At 39.8% G+C, this 18,527-nt stretch overlaps 1 protein-coding gene across 1 annotated transcript in view; it reads right to left on the minus strand.

Moving 5' to 3' along the window:
* SERPINE2 (serpin family E member 2) overlaps positions 1–18,527 on the minus strand; it is a 49,702-nt gene that overhangs the window by 9,436 nt on the left and 21,739 nt on the right. Inside the window, exons 2-7 of the mRNA XM_075861427.1 lie at positions 9,893–10,173; positions 7,803–8,030; positions 6,554–6,751; positions 5,002–5,197; positions 4,352–4,452; positions 800–886 (exon numbers count right to left, since the gene is read on the minus strand). Coding sequence (XP_075717542.1) covers positions 800–886; positions 4,352–4,452; positions 5,002–5,197; positions 6,554–6,751; positions 7,803–8,030; positions 9,893–10,148 — 1,066 coding nt within the window. The 5' untranslated portion in view covers positions 10,149–10,173. The remainder of the gene's footprint in view (positions 1–799; positions 887–4,351; positions 4,453–5,001; positions 5,198–6,553; positions 6,752–7,802; positions 8,031–9,892; positions 10,174–18,527) is intronic.

Genomic DNA, 18,527 nt, shown 5'->3' on the forward strand with positions numbered 1-18,527 from the left:
TCGCATGAGGCTTTGCAGCAGAAAGTTGTAGAGGAGTCGGTTCCAGGAGAGGAACAAGGGAAGACAGCCTGTGAGGAGAGCTGAGATAATACTGGGCCTCACAGCATATTTAGTTCAGAAAGCTTCTGGCCTGAACTAGAAATTAATACAGGGAAACAAACCTGCGTAAAGAGAAGGAAAGCAAGAGAGAAGAAAGTTCATTTTGCTGCTTGCAGATAGGAAACTGTCTCAGCCTGACTCATCCCGCCTGCCCTAGCTGGATAATAACTTCTATGTGGAACCAAGCTGCAGCCTGCAATCTTCCAGTAAAGAAACTGTGAGTTATTATTATACCAAGTTACATCACCGTCTCCTGCGTGTTAATCTGCACTGCACCCACTAACAACAAGGGCACCCCATATCCCATCCACCAGGAGACAGCACCACAGGGTGTGCCCCAGGGGGAATCAACAACTACCACCCATACATATGCAGATCCCCCTCCTTCACTGTGCCAGCTCCGCAGGAGTGTGAGAGGACTACAGCCACTGTGAGTACTACAACTCCCAACATTGGTCTCCGCACTTTCCCTCATCCCCATCGGGCTGTTGCATGGGCCCATAGGAATGAATGGGGCCATAATTCTACCATGGATTTTCGAGGGAATTGTGGCTGCAAAAGCACGTTTGTGTGCATGGGGCCTTATACTTGACTGATGATAGGCTACAGGACTCACAATTATAAACGGCTAAAACCTTATTTATTATTAAAGAGTAATAGAATTAGAATTATTTTTTTTATATCCTTTAGGTTTTCTTACCTGTGGCTGCTGAGGCCTTGGTACCATCCTCTTTAACTTCAATTTTAGCTTTCTGCAGCATATGGGAAACATAAACTTGCTCTGATCCTGTTAATGTAAAGATACAGTGAGTTAATGCAAATACAATTGCAGCACAGTAACTATGGTCTTTATATAATAATTTAAGTGACCAGTAAAATGGGAGAGAAAAAAAAATAATCTATGCTTCTCAACAGCAGCTGGGCAGCCCGCCTAATCTAATAGTATGGGTGTGATCAATAGGCTGCAAGCCAGCATGGTGCACTACACGTAACTGTCTGACTGGCACACTCATAGAAGCCTTATCTGTGTGCAATGATAATACTAAGCAGTCCCCCCCCCCCCCTCATGAATAGTAGGTGTAAGAGTGGATATCATCAGTATTTTGAAAATGTGCAACCTTCATCTATGTATCTTTGTGGCTTGTCTGCATCCTGCTGGGAACTGGTGCTTCAACCTGCCTTTGTGACAGTAAGTATGGCCTATTTCTGTGATTTTTTTTTAAAGGAAATATATGTCCCTTTTCTGTGATTTGTCAACAGCATTAAAAAAATACAAAAAGACATCTATGACGATTTAAACATTTGAAACAGTTTGAAGAAAATCAGTGGTTAAAGCAATTTGTTTATATGTCCACTAGATGGCAGCAGAAGATCTGCCACTGATACAAGTATATTTTTAGTATTACACTGGTTAGGCTTTGTTCACATGTGCGTCTCCGCTGCATATTCCGTAATATTTGCCGCACAGAATAGCGCAGCAGAACTAATTTGTCTGGCAAAATTATAGAAACCCAAAAGGAAATACAAAAAAAAAAAAAAAAACACTTTGTAATAGTGTTCATAAGGTGAGCAGACACTAACTTCTTGAGGACAGAAAAAAAAAAAAGAATAACTTAACAACTGCTTCAGTAAATTCTGCTAGTATTTATACATAAGATTTAGCCAATAGCAGGGACTACTATATACTTAAAAGGAGATCATCAGAAAATGACATTTAAATCAGGTTTAATTAGCTTTTTATTTTTGGTGATTTTATTTGTTCTTTATATGCTGGAGGTCTAGATAAGGCATGATAGTAACACTATACACACATATAAGGCTCTGTATTCATCTCCTCTCCCTCTCCGGTCTCAGGAGCGGGCGGGCTGCACTCCATCCCTGCTGTACTTTGACCCCCAGACGAAGGCTTTGGGCCGAAATGCGCATCGGTGTGTGACGCCAGGCTGTTTTTTCCTATATTGATGGGTAAGACGTTCCCAGGCATAATATGTTATTTATATATTTTTATACGCTTACTTTGTTGTTTGCTTTATGGACATTTACACTGTGTTATAATCGCGGGGGTTCCCTACTGCCACCATCATTGATGTGGGCATTATAACATATATTCGGACTGCATCATCCTTTTACCTCCCTATTTCCTCTCATGTTGTATGATATCCCTGCAAAGAGTCATATGTGCTAACATTATTTATTCAGTACTCAAGTCTGTTTAGCCTACCTGCTGCCTGGCATCCATCTTTCATACTGTGGCAATAATCTCTGTTTTATATGTGTGTTTTATGTTTTGTATTCAATAAAATGTATACGTTTTATATTGGTGTTGGTGGATCATAGGCTCTTCTTCTGCTAGGTTAATCATTTTTGCATACAGACAATACAGGAAGGAAGTATGTCTCTCCAATATTTGAAGGTTTTTTAAAATAAATAAATCGCTACGACAATTTAAAAAAAAGAACACATGTTTTTCTTTTACAGAGTTGGGCCTCATGCACACGGCCGTGCCCCTAATCACAAAATATGGGAGCACGGCCCGTAAAAAACTAAAAGTAGGACATACTGCATAATTCCCAGCATGGTTCTACGGCACGGACAACTATCCATAGCGATATGGAAAGGTGTTCGCGGCCAATAGAACCGGGCCGGTCCGTAATTGCGGTCCGTATTGCCGTCCGCAATTATGGAGATTTTTTACGGTTGTGTGCATGGGGCCTTACATCTGATTATTGAAACCAAAATTTAATACATAATACATGACACATTCCCTTCAACCAAGAACAAACCTAAAGTGAAGTTATTAAGAAGGAGAAATAAAAGCTTGGGGTAAATGAATACATTTTAGGATAATAAATGAATTATTACTGGTTAGTGCTTAAAGGGGTTTTCCCACAATACATAAACTGAATGTGCACCTTTTAAAGGGGTTTTCCAGGTGTTTGCTCATTTAAATGTGTAGAGAGAGTTACTTACATATAGATGGCTGATCTGGCAGTCAGGCTTCATTCACATCTGCGTCGGGATTCCGTTCATGGGTTCCATCAGACCTTTCCAACATTTGCATTACCATTTATTTCAATGGTAACGCTTCTGCTGCTAATGGTTTCTGTTTGTCTCCGTTCTGCAAGGTTTCCGTTTTTTTGGCAGAATCAATAGCGTAGTCGACTGGTTTCCGTTTGTATGTTACACTGATGGAAAGGTCTGACGGAACCCACGCACGGAACCCCGACGCAGATCTGAACGAAGCCTCAGATGAACCATTCTGCCCTGTGCCACCTTTATCAGCGCCAGTCACGTGATCATCGCACTCTGTACTTCTCACAGAGGACATTCCAATGGGAGGGTTAATTACATCACGCGCAGTCCGAACCCCTCCCTCTCCTCTACATCTCGCCACTCGCAAGCAGGAAGATGTATTTGGTATGGTCTGACTCGCCGACCACCGGGAGTGTGTTTCGCATAGAGATGGGTGGTCGGAACCGCTGACTACCAATGAAGAGGCAGAGCTGATGTAATCATGTGACTGGTGCTGATAATGGGGAACAGGGATCTAACGGCGCATCTGCCTGCCGGAGAAGTCATCTATATGAAAGTAACTCTGTCTTTACATTTAAATGAGCAAAAACAAGTTATTCGCTTTAATAACATGTCTTTTTTTTTTTTGCTCCTATATTCTGTGCTGATATATCTCATAATACATCTTCAAAAATTTCCAATACAGAGATCCAAAACCCCTGCATAGACAAAAGTAAATTTTAATATAAGATAGTTCTCACCGCCTGCTGTCACCATTATGGGGGCTTACTGCATATGACTTATTATTGAGTGTAATGTATTACAGTATGCAGTGAGCTTTGCAGTGTGGCATGAAGCTAGAATGTAGGGATACTTAAAGTTGGATAGGTCATCATTATATCATCAGTCCGACACTCAGACCCCCGCACCGATCAGCTGCTCCAGCTGCCTCCAGGCACCGGACGTCCATGCCAGAAGCAGATGGCTCCGGCCACGGAATAGAGGCCGAGCTGCATTACTGCAGGACGGCCGCTATGCTATGTACGGAGCCAACTGCTTCCAGCATGGACTACCTACTGTGTAATGACATCCGGGGCCCGCAGGCAGCCGTAGCAGCTGCGATGTCCGGGTGTCGGACCTGCACCGATGATATACTGATGACCTATCTGGTGGATAGGTCATCAGTTGTCTGGTAGTGGACAACCCTTTTAATAGCTGTGGTTCAGGTTCTCCAACTTACTGGTAATCCTGGTGAAATTAGCCTTATAGGAGTCAAACATATCAGTGATTCCAAGGTTTTTAAGAGGTTCCTTTAAATCAGCATCAGCCTCCACTGTGAACCTAAAACAAACCATGGATTAAAAAGAGAATTATATCATATAATTAGTCAGTACAGTGATAATATTTCAGTACATGGTAATGACTGTGAAGACTATCAAATAAAAAAACAATACCTATACTAGTAGTATAAAAACCCAAAAATGTGCACAATTTAAGAGCATTGTCACCCAAACTTGACTGAAATTTCTATGCCAAATTCCACAAACCAAAAGTCCTGTTTCGTTGTTGCTTCTGTGACAAGGGTCTGCTGAGTCATTTGACTTTTACAGAAGCCACAATACAACATGGTGCTCTTGGTGACGACTCTGCCTCAATAGTTTTTCACACCATGATTCTGGACCACCAAAGACCTATAGAACAGCACCTGTGCAACAGCCCGAATTTATTTACTATTAGCCATGATAGCTTTGAAGATGGGTTGTGTATTGTTACACCACCCAGAATGACAAATCTAGCAAGACACATGTCGTTTAAAGGAAGGCTATTTTAGGGTTACATACATGAACACGGTACTAATTAGAATGTGAAAATTCAGAAGAAATAGCTTACTTGGGTAAAATAAGTTGTACTCTTTTAGGGTTCATGGTCATCCAGCTTTGAAGGGTTTTTGTACTTATGTGTGGTATGATTGCAGACAGTGGTGTGCTTTCATCTGTAGGTAGTGCTACCAACATGCTCACACTCCCTCCGTGGTAGGGCAGCTCAATTACATTGTACCACAGGCCACTTGGGGTACTTGCCGATCCTGTATTTTAAAAGACAAAACATATGTCTTAAAAGACAAAATGAAGCTAAAATAAATTCAAGGTTCCTTCAAGCTTTACTGATCTCGCCCAAAAGGTTGAATTAAAAACAAATGCAGGTTGAATAGGTTGAATAGGAAATAAAAGGCATTTAATACCAGTTGAAATAGTTACACTTATAATAATTCAGACAACCCTACGTTCAGACAACCCCACTATAAATGATTATAGTAACATTATAAAGCCAATGGTGACATTGTTAGCTCTGTTAAATTTTCTTCTTTATTCAAGTTATTGCACCCATTAAAAAAAAACAAAAAAAAAACGGTCTAAAGTGTCTAGCAGTCTCTTCTCATGATGTTGGGCTGATTTTGACGGTCCTGTTGCTAGGGCCCCTCGCAATAGCAGGGCAACTTACTATTTAGTCCCTTGAAGGTAAATACTGGTTAAGAGTTGGAAACCCCCCTATTTGTACCCAATATGCCCTTGTATGGCATATAAGAAAGATGTTGTCTAAAGTATACAACCGGATTAAAACAATAATTTCGATTGGAATTCCTACCTTAATATCCTCCTTTCATTTTATTCTATTTTGTCACATGTTAAAATCTAAAAAAAAAAGCTGATAACCGTATAAATAATTCTTCTATGTGTCCCAGGCGATCAGCCATCTCTCCCTCCTCCTTACAAGTCTGTGTCTGGCTGTGAGACTACTGACTACTGGCTGCAGCAAGAACCCTCCAGCCACTCACTGCTCTATCAGCAACAGAAGGCAAAGAATGATAAGCCACAACCCAAAAATGGAAATCAGAAAATGGAGATCAGCAGGAAATTAGTCTGTTCTCAGCAGGATTTCTACAAGACACTATGTTTCAGAATCATACAAAAAAATCCTGCAGACTGACTAACAGTGATGGCAAGTTTATCTCCCGTTTACATTAATTTCTAGGTTTAGTTAGGCTTTAAGGAAATTTGGCTTGGCATGTGACCATCTAGCCTCTGCTGAATGGATAAAACAGGCTAACAGACCGGCGGTACATATATGGCAAATTATTGTCCCTTCATGTGGGCCACAGATTCAATGTGACCACCTCTGGAAAAAAAAAACTCAGCCGTGTTTCTTTACCAAAGTCCGTCCAAATAGCATCATATATAGATCCACTGTTTACATCGAACTCTAGATCACTATGTGAATGTGTGCACACAAACTGAGCAGAGTCCGTTATCTGCAATTATAAATTATGAGTTATAGGTATATAACAGAGTATAGTGGTCTAACCTATGTTTATTCTATTCTATAGATACCATTAAAAAATTATGTAGAGGCTAATAGTAAAAAAAATTTCAATGATACTTACCACTCCGAAACAAAGAAAGTTGGGCCAGCATTGGGACTTGATAAGACTTTCCATCAGGGCCATGGAAAGTCCGCTTTTTAGTGTTCTCTGGTTGGAAACGAGATTTCCAAAGACCCTTGAAATACAGGGCATTTATTACAACCAATCTGGTCATTGAGCTGTCTAATAACTCCGGTGATATTAAGTTGTCAATCATACCTAGAAGACATGGAAAGGAGATGAACCTTAAAACGGGTTGTCCCAGAATTAATGAAAAAAAAAAAGAAAATTAGACATAATATAGTGCATGACAATCTCTTTCTAACATAGCTAGAACCAGCCCTGTATCTTACATGGATCCAGAGATCTCCCCATTCATTGCTCCAATTGCTCTGCTAGATTTCTTTCAGGCTGGCAGCTCAGGGGCGTGACCTTTCTGCTGCAGCTACGCCCCCTCACTGCCTTGTACAGGCAGATTGTTCTGTTTCGCTGCCTCTGCCTCCTATCTAGGAGAAACTTTACAATGACAAACTGTGTTTCTGAATAAATCTTCTTCTCTACTTCCTTACTGACAAGAAGAGAAGACATTTTTTATTGACTGGTGGCATATGGTGAGTGGAACTGAGCATGTGAGTCCTCCCTAATTCAGCTCAGTAGGAGGTCATGCACATTACTATACAGATTGAACAACAAGGGTGGCCAATATAATGAAGTAAAGGGAATATCTTGCGTGGAGCATTATTGTAGCATAAGGTAAATTACAAAACTAATTTTAGATGCTGAATTATATTGCTATAACACTTAATAGTAGGACAGGCCCTTTAATGGTCAGTGCAAATCAAGGTCTACACATAGGAAGCTATTGACCTGATTATTACAGTATATGCAACAAGTTCCTAATATTTTACTGACGTATGGACAAGATCACTATAAACTCAAAGAACGAGAATTTGTCCTGTTAGTCCATCAGAATTAGAAATAATTGTGTCTATAGTATTCGTTACCTTATTTCTCAAAAATTATGTATTATATAATTGAAGGGGGTGAGTGCTGCAGTAAGTTGTGTTACTTCTATGAAAATGATCTAGGATAACAATTACTGGGCTATAGACATCTTATAAAGACTTGTGTATCATAAGATAGTTACATTTCAGTACATTTCAGTGAATCCACATTATCCATTGATAGACTCCTTTCCACATGGGCTTCTTAAATATTCTCTGTGTACAAGGCTCACATGCTAAGTGTAGCACATCTGTGAGCTGCTTACCCTTTGTCTCATTCTTTACCCACTGGTTGATCATAGAGGCAGCAGTGTTCTTATCCTGGAAGTCAGCACTTCTCACTTGGCTGTGAAAGACTTCTTTATTTTTGCTGACAAAGGGTTCCTCCATCTTGAATCCACTGTTGGCAAACACTGCATTGGCTGTATTGACAATATCTTTATTCTTCTTTGCTACTATTGCCTTGTTGATCCTTTTTAGTATTTTGCCGACCACTGAAAAATATATATATATATTTTATTTTTTTTACTTTATCTAGTCAAATAAAACTTCCAGGAGTTTAAGAAAGGCACAAATAATATAAATGTTACATAAAAAATCTTTAACTTCAAGTATTTGCTTACTTTCTAATTCCTTGCAATTATCCTGAGACCCTTTAGGGCAGTCTACACTGGGACACAGACTATAGACCGTCATAAAATTGGCTATGCACAGCTTTGTATTCCCCCACAGTTGACCTACTTTATGCTAGGCAGTTTAGATTACTGTCATTTAAGTTCATACACATTAAAAAGGGGCTTCTTTTGAGGTGGGGGCAATGGTCAGCCATCGAGCAAATTTGGCAGACCCTACGGCCCTACAGTGGTAGTAAAAGTGGCTGGACCCCCACTGATCGGACATTGTTGGCAAGTAGCTATGCTATACCATGAATGTCAAGTTAAAGAGGCTCTGTCACCATATTATAAGTGCCCTATCTCCTACATAATCTGATCGGCGCTGTAATGTAGATAACAGCAGTGGTTTTTATTTTGAAAAACTATCATTTTTGAGCAAGTTATGAGCAATTTTAGATTTATGCTAATTAGTTTCTTAATAGACAACTGGGCGTGTTTTTACTTTTTACCAACTGGGCGTTGTACAGAGGAGTTTATGACGCTGACCAATCAGGGACCAATCAGCATCATACGCTTCTCATTGTTCCAGCCCGGCTTCTTTCACTGCACAATCACACTGTAACAATGGTCTGGAACAATGAGACGTGTATGACGCTGATTGGTTGCTGATTGGTCAGCGTCATACACTCCTCTGTACAACGCTCAGTTGGTAAAAACACGCCTAGTTGTCTATTAAGAAACTAATTAGCAGAAATCTAAAATTGCTCATAACTTGCTCAAAAATGATCGTTTTTCAAAATAAAAACCACTGCTGTTATCTACATTACAGCGCCGATCAGATTATGTAGGAGATAGGGCGCTTATAATCTGGTGACAGAGCCTCTTTAAGTAAAAGGGATTTTCTCAATATTAGTTATAGTGTTTAGAGATGTGCTCTGTAATCCTGCACTCAGAGAACGGCCCAAAGCCTTGACTAGAGAGTATAATCTTAACACAGAAGGTACACAGCGTCCAGTGAGATAGAAGATGGATTCTTTACTAATTCCATTTTTTTGCACCCTCTAGCAATGGGCTATATAATGAATAAATATTACCGCAACAGAGCTCCCACCCACATAAAAACGTATCACAAGATTATTTAAAGCATACCTTGGGTTATAAAGGAAAAACTATTATAGCACAGGAATTTGCAATAGAATAGTTTTCTAAATTATTGTATTAGGGTATAGTGTTGTTAAACCGCAGCATGAAGGCTCCCTTCTTCAGTGCAAGAGCCAGCGCTGGGCGAATCTATGGCACTGACTCCGATACTAAAGACTATTGCCTAGGACACAGAAGAAGTACGCTCTGTCACATGTCTCGTGTGCTGCAGTATAACAGCAATGCGTTCGAGAAAAGATTATGTTGAAAATAGTTTTACTTTTATAGCTACGCTTTTATATGAAGCTGTGACTCTATTTATGTAATTGGTTAAATAATAGGTGCTCTTTAATAAAGATTTGTTAAAAAATTGCTTTTCCCTGATATGTTACGCAAAGTACTTAAAAACTTGTAGGTATACCTTAAATGGGTACTCCACCTAACTAGTGAACAATGATTTAGTAGCGGGCTATGAAATATAGGTATTTTACAAAATTAGATCACGGTCTCCAATTGAGAATTCATAAGTATGCATTACAGTTCTAACATTGTAGATTATATACACCCACAAATTATAAGAAACTGACAAAAAGAAAACTGACCATTCACTTTATATCGCATTGCCGTTGTCATCTGCTTTTTAGTCTTGCCATCTGCACCCAGCTGAAGCATGCCAAGCACTGAAGCAACGCCATGAGGGGAAATAACCACATTTTCATGAGGCTTATTCTTTACCACTTGGTTAAACACCTGGATTCCAATGTCTGAACCAAGCTCCTCAAGAGATAATGGGCTGATTTGAGATTGCACAGAGGTCAAGCACACCACCGTAAATAAAGCCAAGAAGAGCTTCTTCATGATCCTTAAACACTATCAAGGCCACCTGAAAATACACATAAGAAATAACATTAGAATTAAACGCCTCAATGATCACATAATATCAGGTTCTGGCACTGTAAATTAAATCAAATATATGGACTCCTCTAGGATGAGGAGCATGTTGTGAAGGAGCACAGACATAGAAATCTATCCAGATCAGTACAGCTTAGCTTTCACAATTAGAAATTTTGCAATAGATCTTGGATGACATTATTTCAAAGAAAAAGAAACTTAGAATTTACATTTTGAAATTCTGTTTCTCAATCTCCAAGTAGAACAAGCCAGTACTGAATCTGGTACTATGCCAGTTCAGGAAATACGGGGGAGAGAAGTCTAGAATGAAAATTGTACTAGGACAACTTCTAATCATCTAAAAATGTCTGGGGAGGCAAACTCCGGGAACCATGTCAAATGCTTTGATTATAATCGTATAGAGCCAAAGCCTAAAGAAGTACATAACACTGGGTGATAAGTCAGAGCTGTAGCCTAGCTTCAAACTAAGCCATAAGGAGTAGGTTCAGCCTCTCTGAGTTTTGTTTCATGGTATTTGACATTCTCTCAGTTGCTCCTGAGCAGCACACGCACTATAAGGGTCACAATGGATGCTGATAAAGTGACAGTTTACAGGAGCAAATGAGAAGTAACTGAACAGTCATCATTCTCTACCCAACCTGTAGTTACTTGGTTTTAGATGGAATTTCTTATTAGCAATTTTGTACTTGAATTTTCTCAGATGAGAAGTGGTGCCTACAATGGAGATTTATTAAGACTGGCTTTTCATATGCCAATCTTATAGTGTAGCTAAATGTTTGACAAACTTCTGACATGTCATAGTGACATGTCAGAAGTTTGGATTGGTGGGAGTCCGAGCACTGAGACCTCCACCAATCGCTACAACAAAGCAGCTGTAGCGCTCGTGTGAGCACTCAGCCGCTTTGTGTCTCTTCGGCTTTTTCCGGAAAGCCGATGTACCGGAGTACAGGCTCACAGACTTTCTATTGAGTCCATACACGATACATTTATTTCCGGAAAAACCCGAACAGACACGAAGCGGCTGAGCGCTTCAGCTGCTTCGTTCTAGCGATTAGTGGGGGTCTCAATGATCGGACCCCCACCGATCTAAACTTCTGACATGTCACTATGACATGTCAGAAGTTTTTCAAACGTTTAGCTACACTTTAATATAAAAATCACTGGAATAAGATGCGCCAAATTTATGAAATTAGGTGCATCACTGGCCGTCCGTGCACCTGAAAGAGAAATCTACAGCAGGTATAAGCTGGCCTAGATTTACAATATAATTTACGTCAGTTTTTGACGTAAATATGTTGAGCCACAGCACGCCTCGCCTCTCTTTATTAAGCTTTACCCCGGATTTTTGGAAAGTGGCAAAAGCAATGTAAAAATGCTAAATGTTTGCGCAAATTATGAGTTTTCTACGCCAAAATTCTGGCGTGGAGTGCTTGATAAATTCCCCCAATGTATCCAGTCTAGGTAATGCTCTATTAGCTGCACAAATGTCTCTGCTAGTTTGTAAAAATGCATCAGTCTGAAGTCTGGGCTGTATAGTGCAGAGTATTATATCACAGAAAAGGCCATATTTACTGATACAAGGGCAGGTTCAAACACCAGTTCCCAGAAGGATTCAGACTAGCCACGATGTCATACGGAGGGCGTTCGACAGGTTCAAAATACCAATGAACATCCACTCACACACCATTTATGAGGGGGTGGTTGATTAGTATTATAATTGCACACAGATAAGGCTTCTATAAGGTGCCAGTCACGCGGTTACATGTAGTGCACAATGCTGGCTTACGGCCTATTAGTTACACCCATACTATTAGATCAGGTGAGCTGCCCAGCACCTGTTCACATCTACGTCTGGAGGATCTGTTATGGGCTCCCATCGCCGCAGATTCCGCCGAATATACCCCAAAAAAATAGCACAGCATGCTGCGCTATTGTGTCCGGTAAAACTATGCCCCCCGACGGAACCCATCAAAGTCAATTGTCAGGCGCTGATTACCTTCATTGTTCAATGGAGCCTGCGCTTCCGGCATTTTTGTTGTTCTGCACTTCTGACGGGTCAGAACAATGGAATGCCGAACCGGAATGTGAACAGGGCCTACGTACACGACACAAAGTACTAACACCCTATTTCCCCCCAACATAACAAGGCCAGACTACAACCTGCAAAAAAATTATAAAACATGAGGTATTAGTTTATATTTTGGCCAAAATATGCAAGTTCACAACACACGTCAAAGGTCACCATTGTCTTGTCGGTCCCTACACTAAAATCCAAAGTAAATTACTTAAAATGAGATAAAATTTATAACATACAGTATCACTGAAAAGGCCGTACTTAGTGATACAAGGGCAGGTCAAAACACCAGTTCATAGCTCACGGCATTGCTTAGACTGGAAATAATTGTATCAACTGACTAGCTATGTATGTAACCGAGAATGTTCTCATTTGTTTGCAGTGAGTAAATACCTTGATAATGGTGAGTAAGTGAAACAAATCATATTAGACTTTGAATTTGTACAGTATTATGTACATAAAAGGTTTTATTATTTTAACTAATTTAGGTATAACTATGATAATCATAAAACGTTCTAATATGACGCAGAGCGTGTTCTATAACACCGATGCTAAATGACTGCCTCAGATCACATGACTCCTAACATTTATTTAACAACAGGGTTATGAGTCAAGCATCGATAATGTGAACAGTGTCACATTTTGTCCTAGTCAGTTAACCCATGAATGCGTTACACAGGATACATCCATGGACTACACCATTCCACTATCAAGAGACACGGGTCTGCTACATTGGTATGAAAAGGTGTGTAGGCATTATTCCAAACTCAAATATATATTGATGTTGTAGGTCTCCCTGTGGACATAGTTATCAAGATTGAAAAAAAAGGACAGAAAACAATAGAGTGGCGCTCAGCATGCAATACCCAACAGTAATATACAAATAAAGTGGGTACACAAAGCTCACCTTAAAGAACAGGCTGAAGATGTATATTATTTGTCCTAAAAGGATGCAGTGGACCAATAGATATGACAGAAGCTCTTTAATGGTAACGCGCTTCAGGAATTAATCTTCCCTTCTTCAGACTATACAAAATTACTATAATAGACCCTTATACACACACGACCCTGGAAAGGATTCCCAAAATAAAGGTTTAACGGTAAGCAAGCAACAATTGATGCCAGAGTGGCACAGTGCCTCTTCTGATGGTGAATCCTGTAATAGGTGCCTTAGAACTATACCAGTGGGTGGGGTAACGCACCCTCCTTTTGTTCTTGTTTTTTGGTTATATGGTTTATCTGATACTACTCCTGTGGAAATCTCCAATTGTGAGGAGTTGAGCAGCACCTAGCACACCTAATCTTGACAAATCTAAATCTATCTATCTCTTTCTCAGGTAAGTGCACTCGGACGGTTCATTCTCTTCCCACTCCCATCTGACATAATCTCACGACGTGCCTTTTTTTTCTCTGTTTTTTAGCGTAATTGACCATGTAACATGCAGTCTACATGAAAATTCTGTGCTAGTTGCGTTTTGTTGGTTCATGAGTCAATTGTAGTAGGTCGGCCGTGCTCATTACTGAGCTACTCTAATAGCTATGCTCCAAGGACCCAATCATTTCTAGTTGCAGACCTGACTGTATCAAGAAAAAATATTTTATTATTACTTTCACAATACAGCTCTTAACGAGAAGCTTTTAAAAATAACTTTTTTGAATTTTTGAAACAATATCTACAAGGCAGAGTACAGAAAATCTTAATCTTAACCTTTTAATGATCATCATATTTCCCCCTACATATCCACCAGGAGGACTAACAATTATTATTTTTTCCTTGAGGAAGATAACAATAGCCTGTAAAACTTTTGAGCCAAAACTCAGATCATGGTTGGACATTGCATCTGGTCCAACCATGTAAAAGGTGTAGACTTAAAGGCTATGTACACCTTTGAAATAGTTTTTTATTTTTTAAATAAAAATGTTTATGTGTGTTTGGGGAAACTTTCAAACTACTTTTTATTAAAAATTATTTTCAGTGTTTGAAATACAGCTGCTTTGTATCCTGTATACAGAGCAGCTGTATCTTACGCTGAATCCTGCATATGTCAATTCCGCTGACCTGACGGATTCAGCTCTTAGTGCACGATACAGCGGATTGAGCTGATATTGATTACATCTAAGTTCATAACTTAGATGTGATCGATTACAGGTGGATACTGCGTGTCAGAGATACAAAGGACCTGCTTTCACTGAACCCGTCAGTGCCGCGATCCTAATGGATTCAGGTCTTAGTGCACGATACAGCTGCTCTGTATACAGGATACAAAGCAGATGGATCTCAAAAATAATTTTTGCTAAAAAGTATTTTGAAAGTTGCACCAATCACATATTTTTACTTAAACATTTTTTTTTCAAAAGGTGTGCATTGCCTTTAACCCCTTAAAGACCAGGCCAATTTGAGTTTTTTCATTTTCGTTTTTTCCTCTCCGCCTTCCAAAAGCCATAACTTTTTTATTTCTTTGTCAACATAGACATATGAGGGCTTGTTTTTTGCGGGATAAGTTGTCGTTTTTCATGGCATCATTTATTGTACTGCATAATGTACTGGAAAGCTGGAAAAAATGATTTGTGGGGTGAAATGGGCAAAAAACTGAGGTTATGCAATTTTTTGGGGGATTTGTTTTTACGGTCGTCCATCAGGCGGTAAAAACTACATATTCACTTTATTCTACAGGTTGATACGATTATGGCAATACTAAATTTATATGTTTTGTTTTATGTTTTACCACTTTAAAAAAATAAAACTATTTGCTAAAAAAAAATGTTTTGTGTCACCATATTCTGAGAGCCATAACTTTTTTATTTTTCCACCAATTTAACGATGTGAGGGCTTTAATTTTGCGGGGCGAGCTGTAGTTTTCACCTATACAATTTTAGGGTACATGCAACTTATTTATCACTTTTTATTCTTTTTTTTTGGAGAGCTAAGGTTACCAAAAAACAGCAATTGGCATGTTCTATATATATTTTTTTTTACGGCGTTCACCGAGCGGGTTAAACAACGCTATATTGTGATAGTTCAGATCGTAACAGACGCGACGATACCAATTATGTTAACTGTTCTTTTTTTAACATTGCTTTAGGGACAAAATGGGAAAAGGGTTTTTTTTGTAACTTTGTTTTGGAACATTATAAAAAAACTTTATTTACCTGTTTTTCACTTTTTTGTACTTTTTTTTATTAGTCTCCCTAGGGGACTTGAACCAGTGATCATACTAATGTATTGCAGTATATTGTGATACTGACAGTCTTCTTTGAATCCCTGCCAGTTGCGCTGGCGTGTTTGAGGGGGCACCCCCCTGATTCTAACAATTTAAATGCCGCAGTCACGATTGACTGCAGCATTTAAGGGGATAAACGGGCGGAATCAAAGTGATCTTTGTTTCCACCCGTTGCAGTGATGTCTCGACTGTATAACATAGCCGTCACTCACGGAGTATGGAGCCCACCCTTAATGGCTACCATGTACGTGGAATGTCGTTAAGGGGTTAACCACGTCGCAGCCTTTCAGATCTGCTCAATAGAGGCAGTAGCACTCTCAGCCCATCAGGTGGAAACAGATTTGTTTGAATGAGCTTTAGGGCATGAGAGAGAGTGCTCCGTGAGATTGGAGGAAAAGGAAATGGAATCCATCTGGAAATGGAAATCTTGCCCTGAAACTGGATGAATAATTGGTCTTGTTCCCTGAATCTCTTGGTCTTTTCGAGATAGGTAATGACGCTTCTCCTCTTATCCAATGAATGGAACTCCTCTGCTTTTTCATTTTTGGGCAGACACAGATACTACACTGGGTAAGGAAGAAGGGCAGATGTTTTAGAACAATTCTGTTCTCAAGAATATTCAGATAGGGAGGACTGGATGAGAAGGCTTGTATTTCACATACTCTACGAGCAGATGTTATTTCCAGTAGGAATGCAGTTTTTAAAAGTCAGGAATTTTATTGGATTCTTCAATTTGGTTTAAACAGATGTCTTGTAAGTGCTGTAAGAACAAGATTTACTGTAGATCCCATGGCGGAACTCTTGGAAGCTTCCATGTGAGAGGTTGATCTAAAGAATCTCTTGACACATTTTGATCAAAAAAGGCACTAAGGTGCAACGTGAAAGTGCAACAGGAAAGTGATGGTTTTTAGTCCTAAATGCAAACCTGACTTTAAGAAATCAAGAATGGCAGATATTTCTGGCTGGAACAAAGTCACTGATGAAGAGTTTGGCTCAAAAAAAAAACCTGAAAGGCAGGTCTTCCCCACTTCATGGTACACTTTAGAAGTTACCTTTTTTTCTGCTTTTCAACAAGGTGTTAATAACTTTGTCCAAAAGACCCTTTTCCTTTAGTAACTTCCGTTCATCATCCAAGCTGTAAGATAACAACGTCTCACCTATGGGTGCAGCACTGAATTCTGCAACAGTAGATTTTTTTCTGTAGGTAGATGCCAGTGAGCTTTCTGGGACGTCCGCAGTAATAATGAGAACCAAAAACTTTTGGGCCAATATGGGGCTAGCAAAAGGATTCTTGCTCCTCCCTCTAGCACCTTCTTCAGAACCTTAGAAATTAGAGGGAAGGGAGGGCGGGCATACACAACTCCTGTTAGATTCACTTGGTAGGACAGCGAAGAAAAAAATCTTTACCTTCCTGTTATGTCTGGTGTTAGGACCTTTAGGGCCTCCCATATAGCCATTAATTTTCTCTGGTTTGAAGAAGCCAGATTCAGGGAGAGCGGTCATGGGCCTTAAACAATGTTCTGACCTGAGTGAGCTCTCCATTCAAGCTTTCTGGCATTTGCAGTTATGACAGCTGGATGCTTTGGGGACCAGGGAACTCCTTTTAGCAGATTTTCTTCTTGTGTCCACCAACTGATAGACTGTTTCACCTTGAAAGGGATTGTCCTCTTGTGGTTCAAGGATTCTTGTCTTTTGTCCCAACTTGAGAGAAGAAAGGATTTAAGGGTTCTTGAATGTGCTTAAGACAACCTGACAGCAGGAATGCAAGATGTTAGCAATCCCAAAACTGGACATTTCTCTAACTGTAGCGGAATTTTGAGAGCAAAATGGAGGAGATTATATGAATCAACACGGCGCTTTTCTCTTGTGGAAGAAAGGAGGATTAAAGCTGAACGTTCAACTCTGCCTGGGTATATGGTCTGATTTTTCATGGTCAACCAGCCCAGGGGAGACTAGTACCCCTGGTTGAGCTGAGCTTTATGAACTGGATCCACAATTTGCTTTTCTATGTTTTCCTGCTGAGAAAAGGAGTTAGAATAGGAGTGATCACAAAAAAGTCTCTGGAAGGTAGAGAGCTAAATTCTAATTCGTAAGCCAATGACTAGTTCCCCTGGTTGAGACTAGTACCCCTGTTTGAGCTGAGCTTTATGAACTGGATCCACAATTTGTTTTTCTATGTTTTCCTGCTGAGAAAAGGAGTTAGAATAGGAGTGGTCACAAAAAAGTCTCTGGAAGGTAGAGAGTTGAATTCTAATTCGTAAGCCAATGTCAATACAATGTCCATTATCAATAAAATTGCATACCATGTTTGGAAGAAGGATCTTAGCCTGCCCCCCACACATCCCCTAGCGCCATTGGATATTTATAGATGAGCCTTCTCCAGAGTTAGCATAGAAATACTTTGTCCTTCAGTCTTTGATTTTGAAATCCCAAGGTTTTTGTTTTGTTTTTTCTTAAAGAATTTGAGTGTTCACTTTCTGGTTCTGAAAGGACAGTCTTTGTTGAAAGACACAGGTGTCAGAAAGAAAGCCTCCTAGTATATAATCTCGGCCGATACCAAAGAGACGATCTCCTTCAGAGGCTATAAAAGCATTGCTTAGACTTAGAAAGAGTGTCTCTACCAGGAAACGAAGCCAGATAGCTCTCCTAGCAGAATTTTAGAGAGCTGCTGATCTGGCACCAAGTCTGACAGCATCAGTAAAAACCACAGACATAAAGTCCAAGGCTTTTACAGGATTGGCATAGGTGCGAATATTTGCTTTCTTTGAGCTTTGGGTTTAAAAAGTGATCATTCCGCTGATCTAACCAATTTTTTTAACATCTTGCAATATACATAGCTGCAAAACTTGGATTGAAGGCTGCCGTACTAGACGCCAACATCCGTTTCCACTTCCTTTCCATTGGTTCCTTTAATAGACCCATGTATTCTAAGAGTCCGCCTCAGCTAATGGATATTTTTTGTTTGACGCTCCTGGAGGTGAACATTTTTTCTGGGTCTGTCCACTCTTTCCTAAAAATGACTCTTCTTAA

Source organism: Rhinoderma darwinii, chromosome 4 (genome assembly GCF_050947455.1).
Source record: "Rhinoderma darwinii isolate aRhiDar2 chromosome 4, aRhiDar2.hap1, whole genome shotgun sequence".
Taxonomy (NCBI): domain Eukaryota; kingdom Metazoa; phylum Chordata; class Amphibia; order Anura; family Rhinodermatidae; genus Rhinoderma; species Rhinoderma darwinii.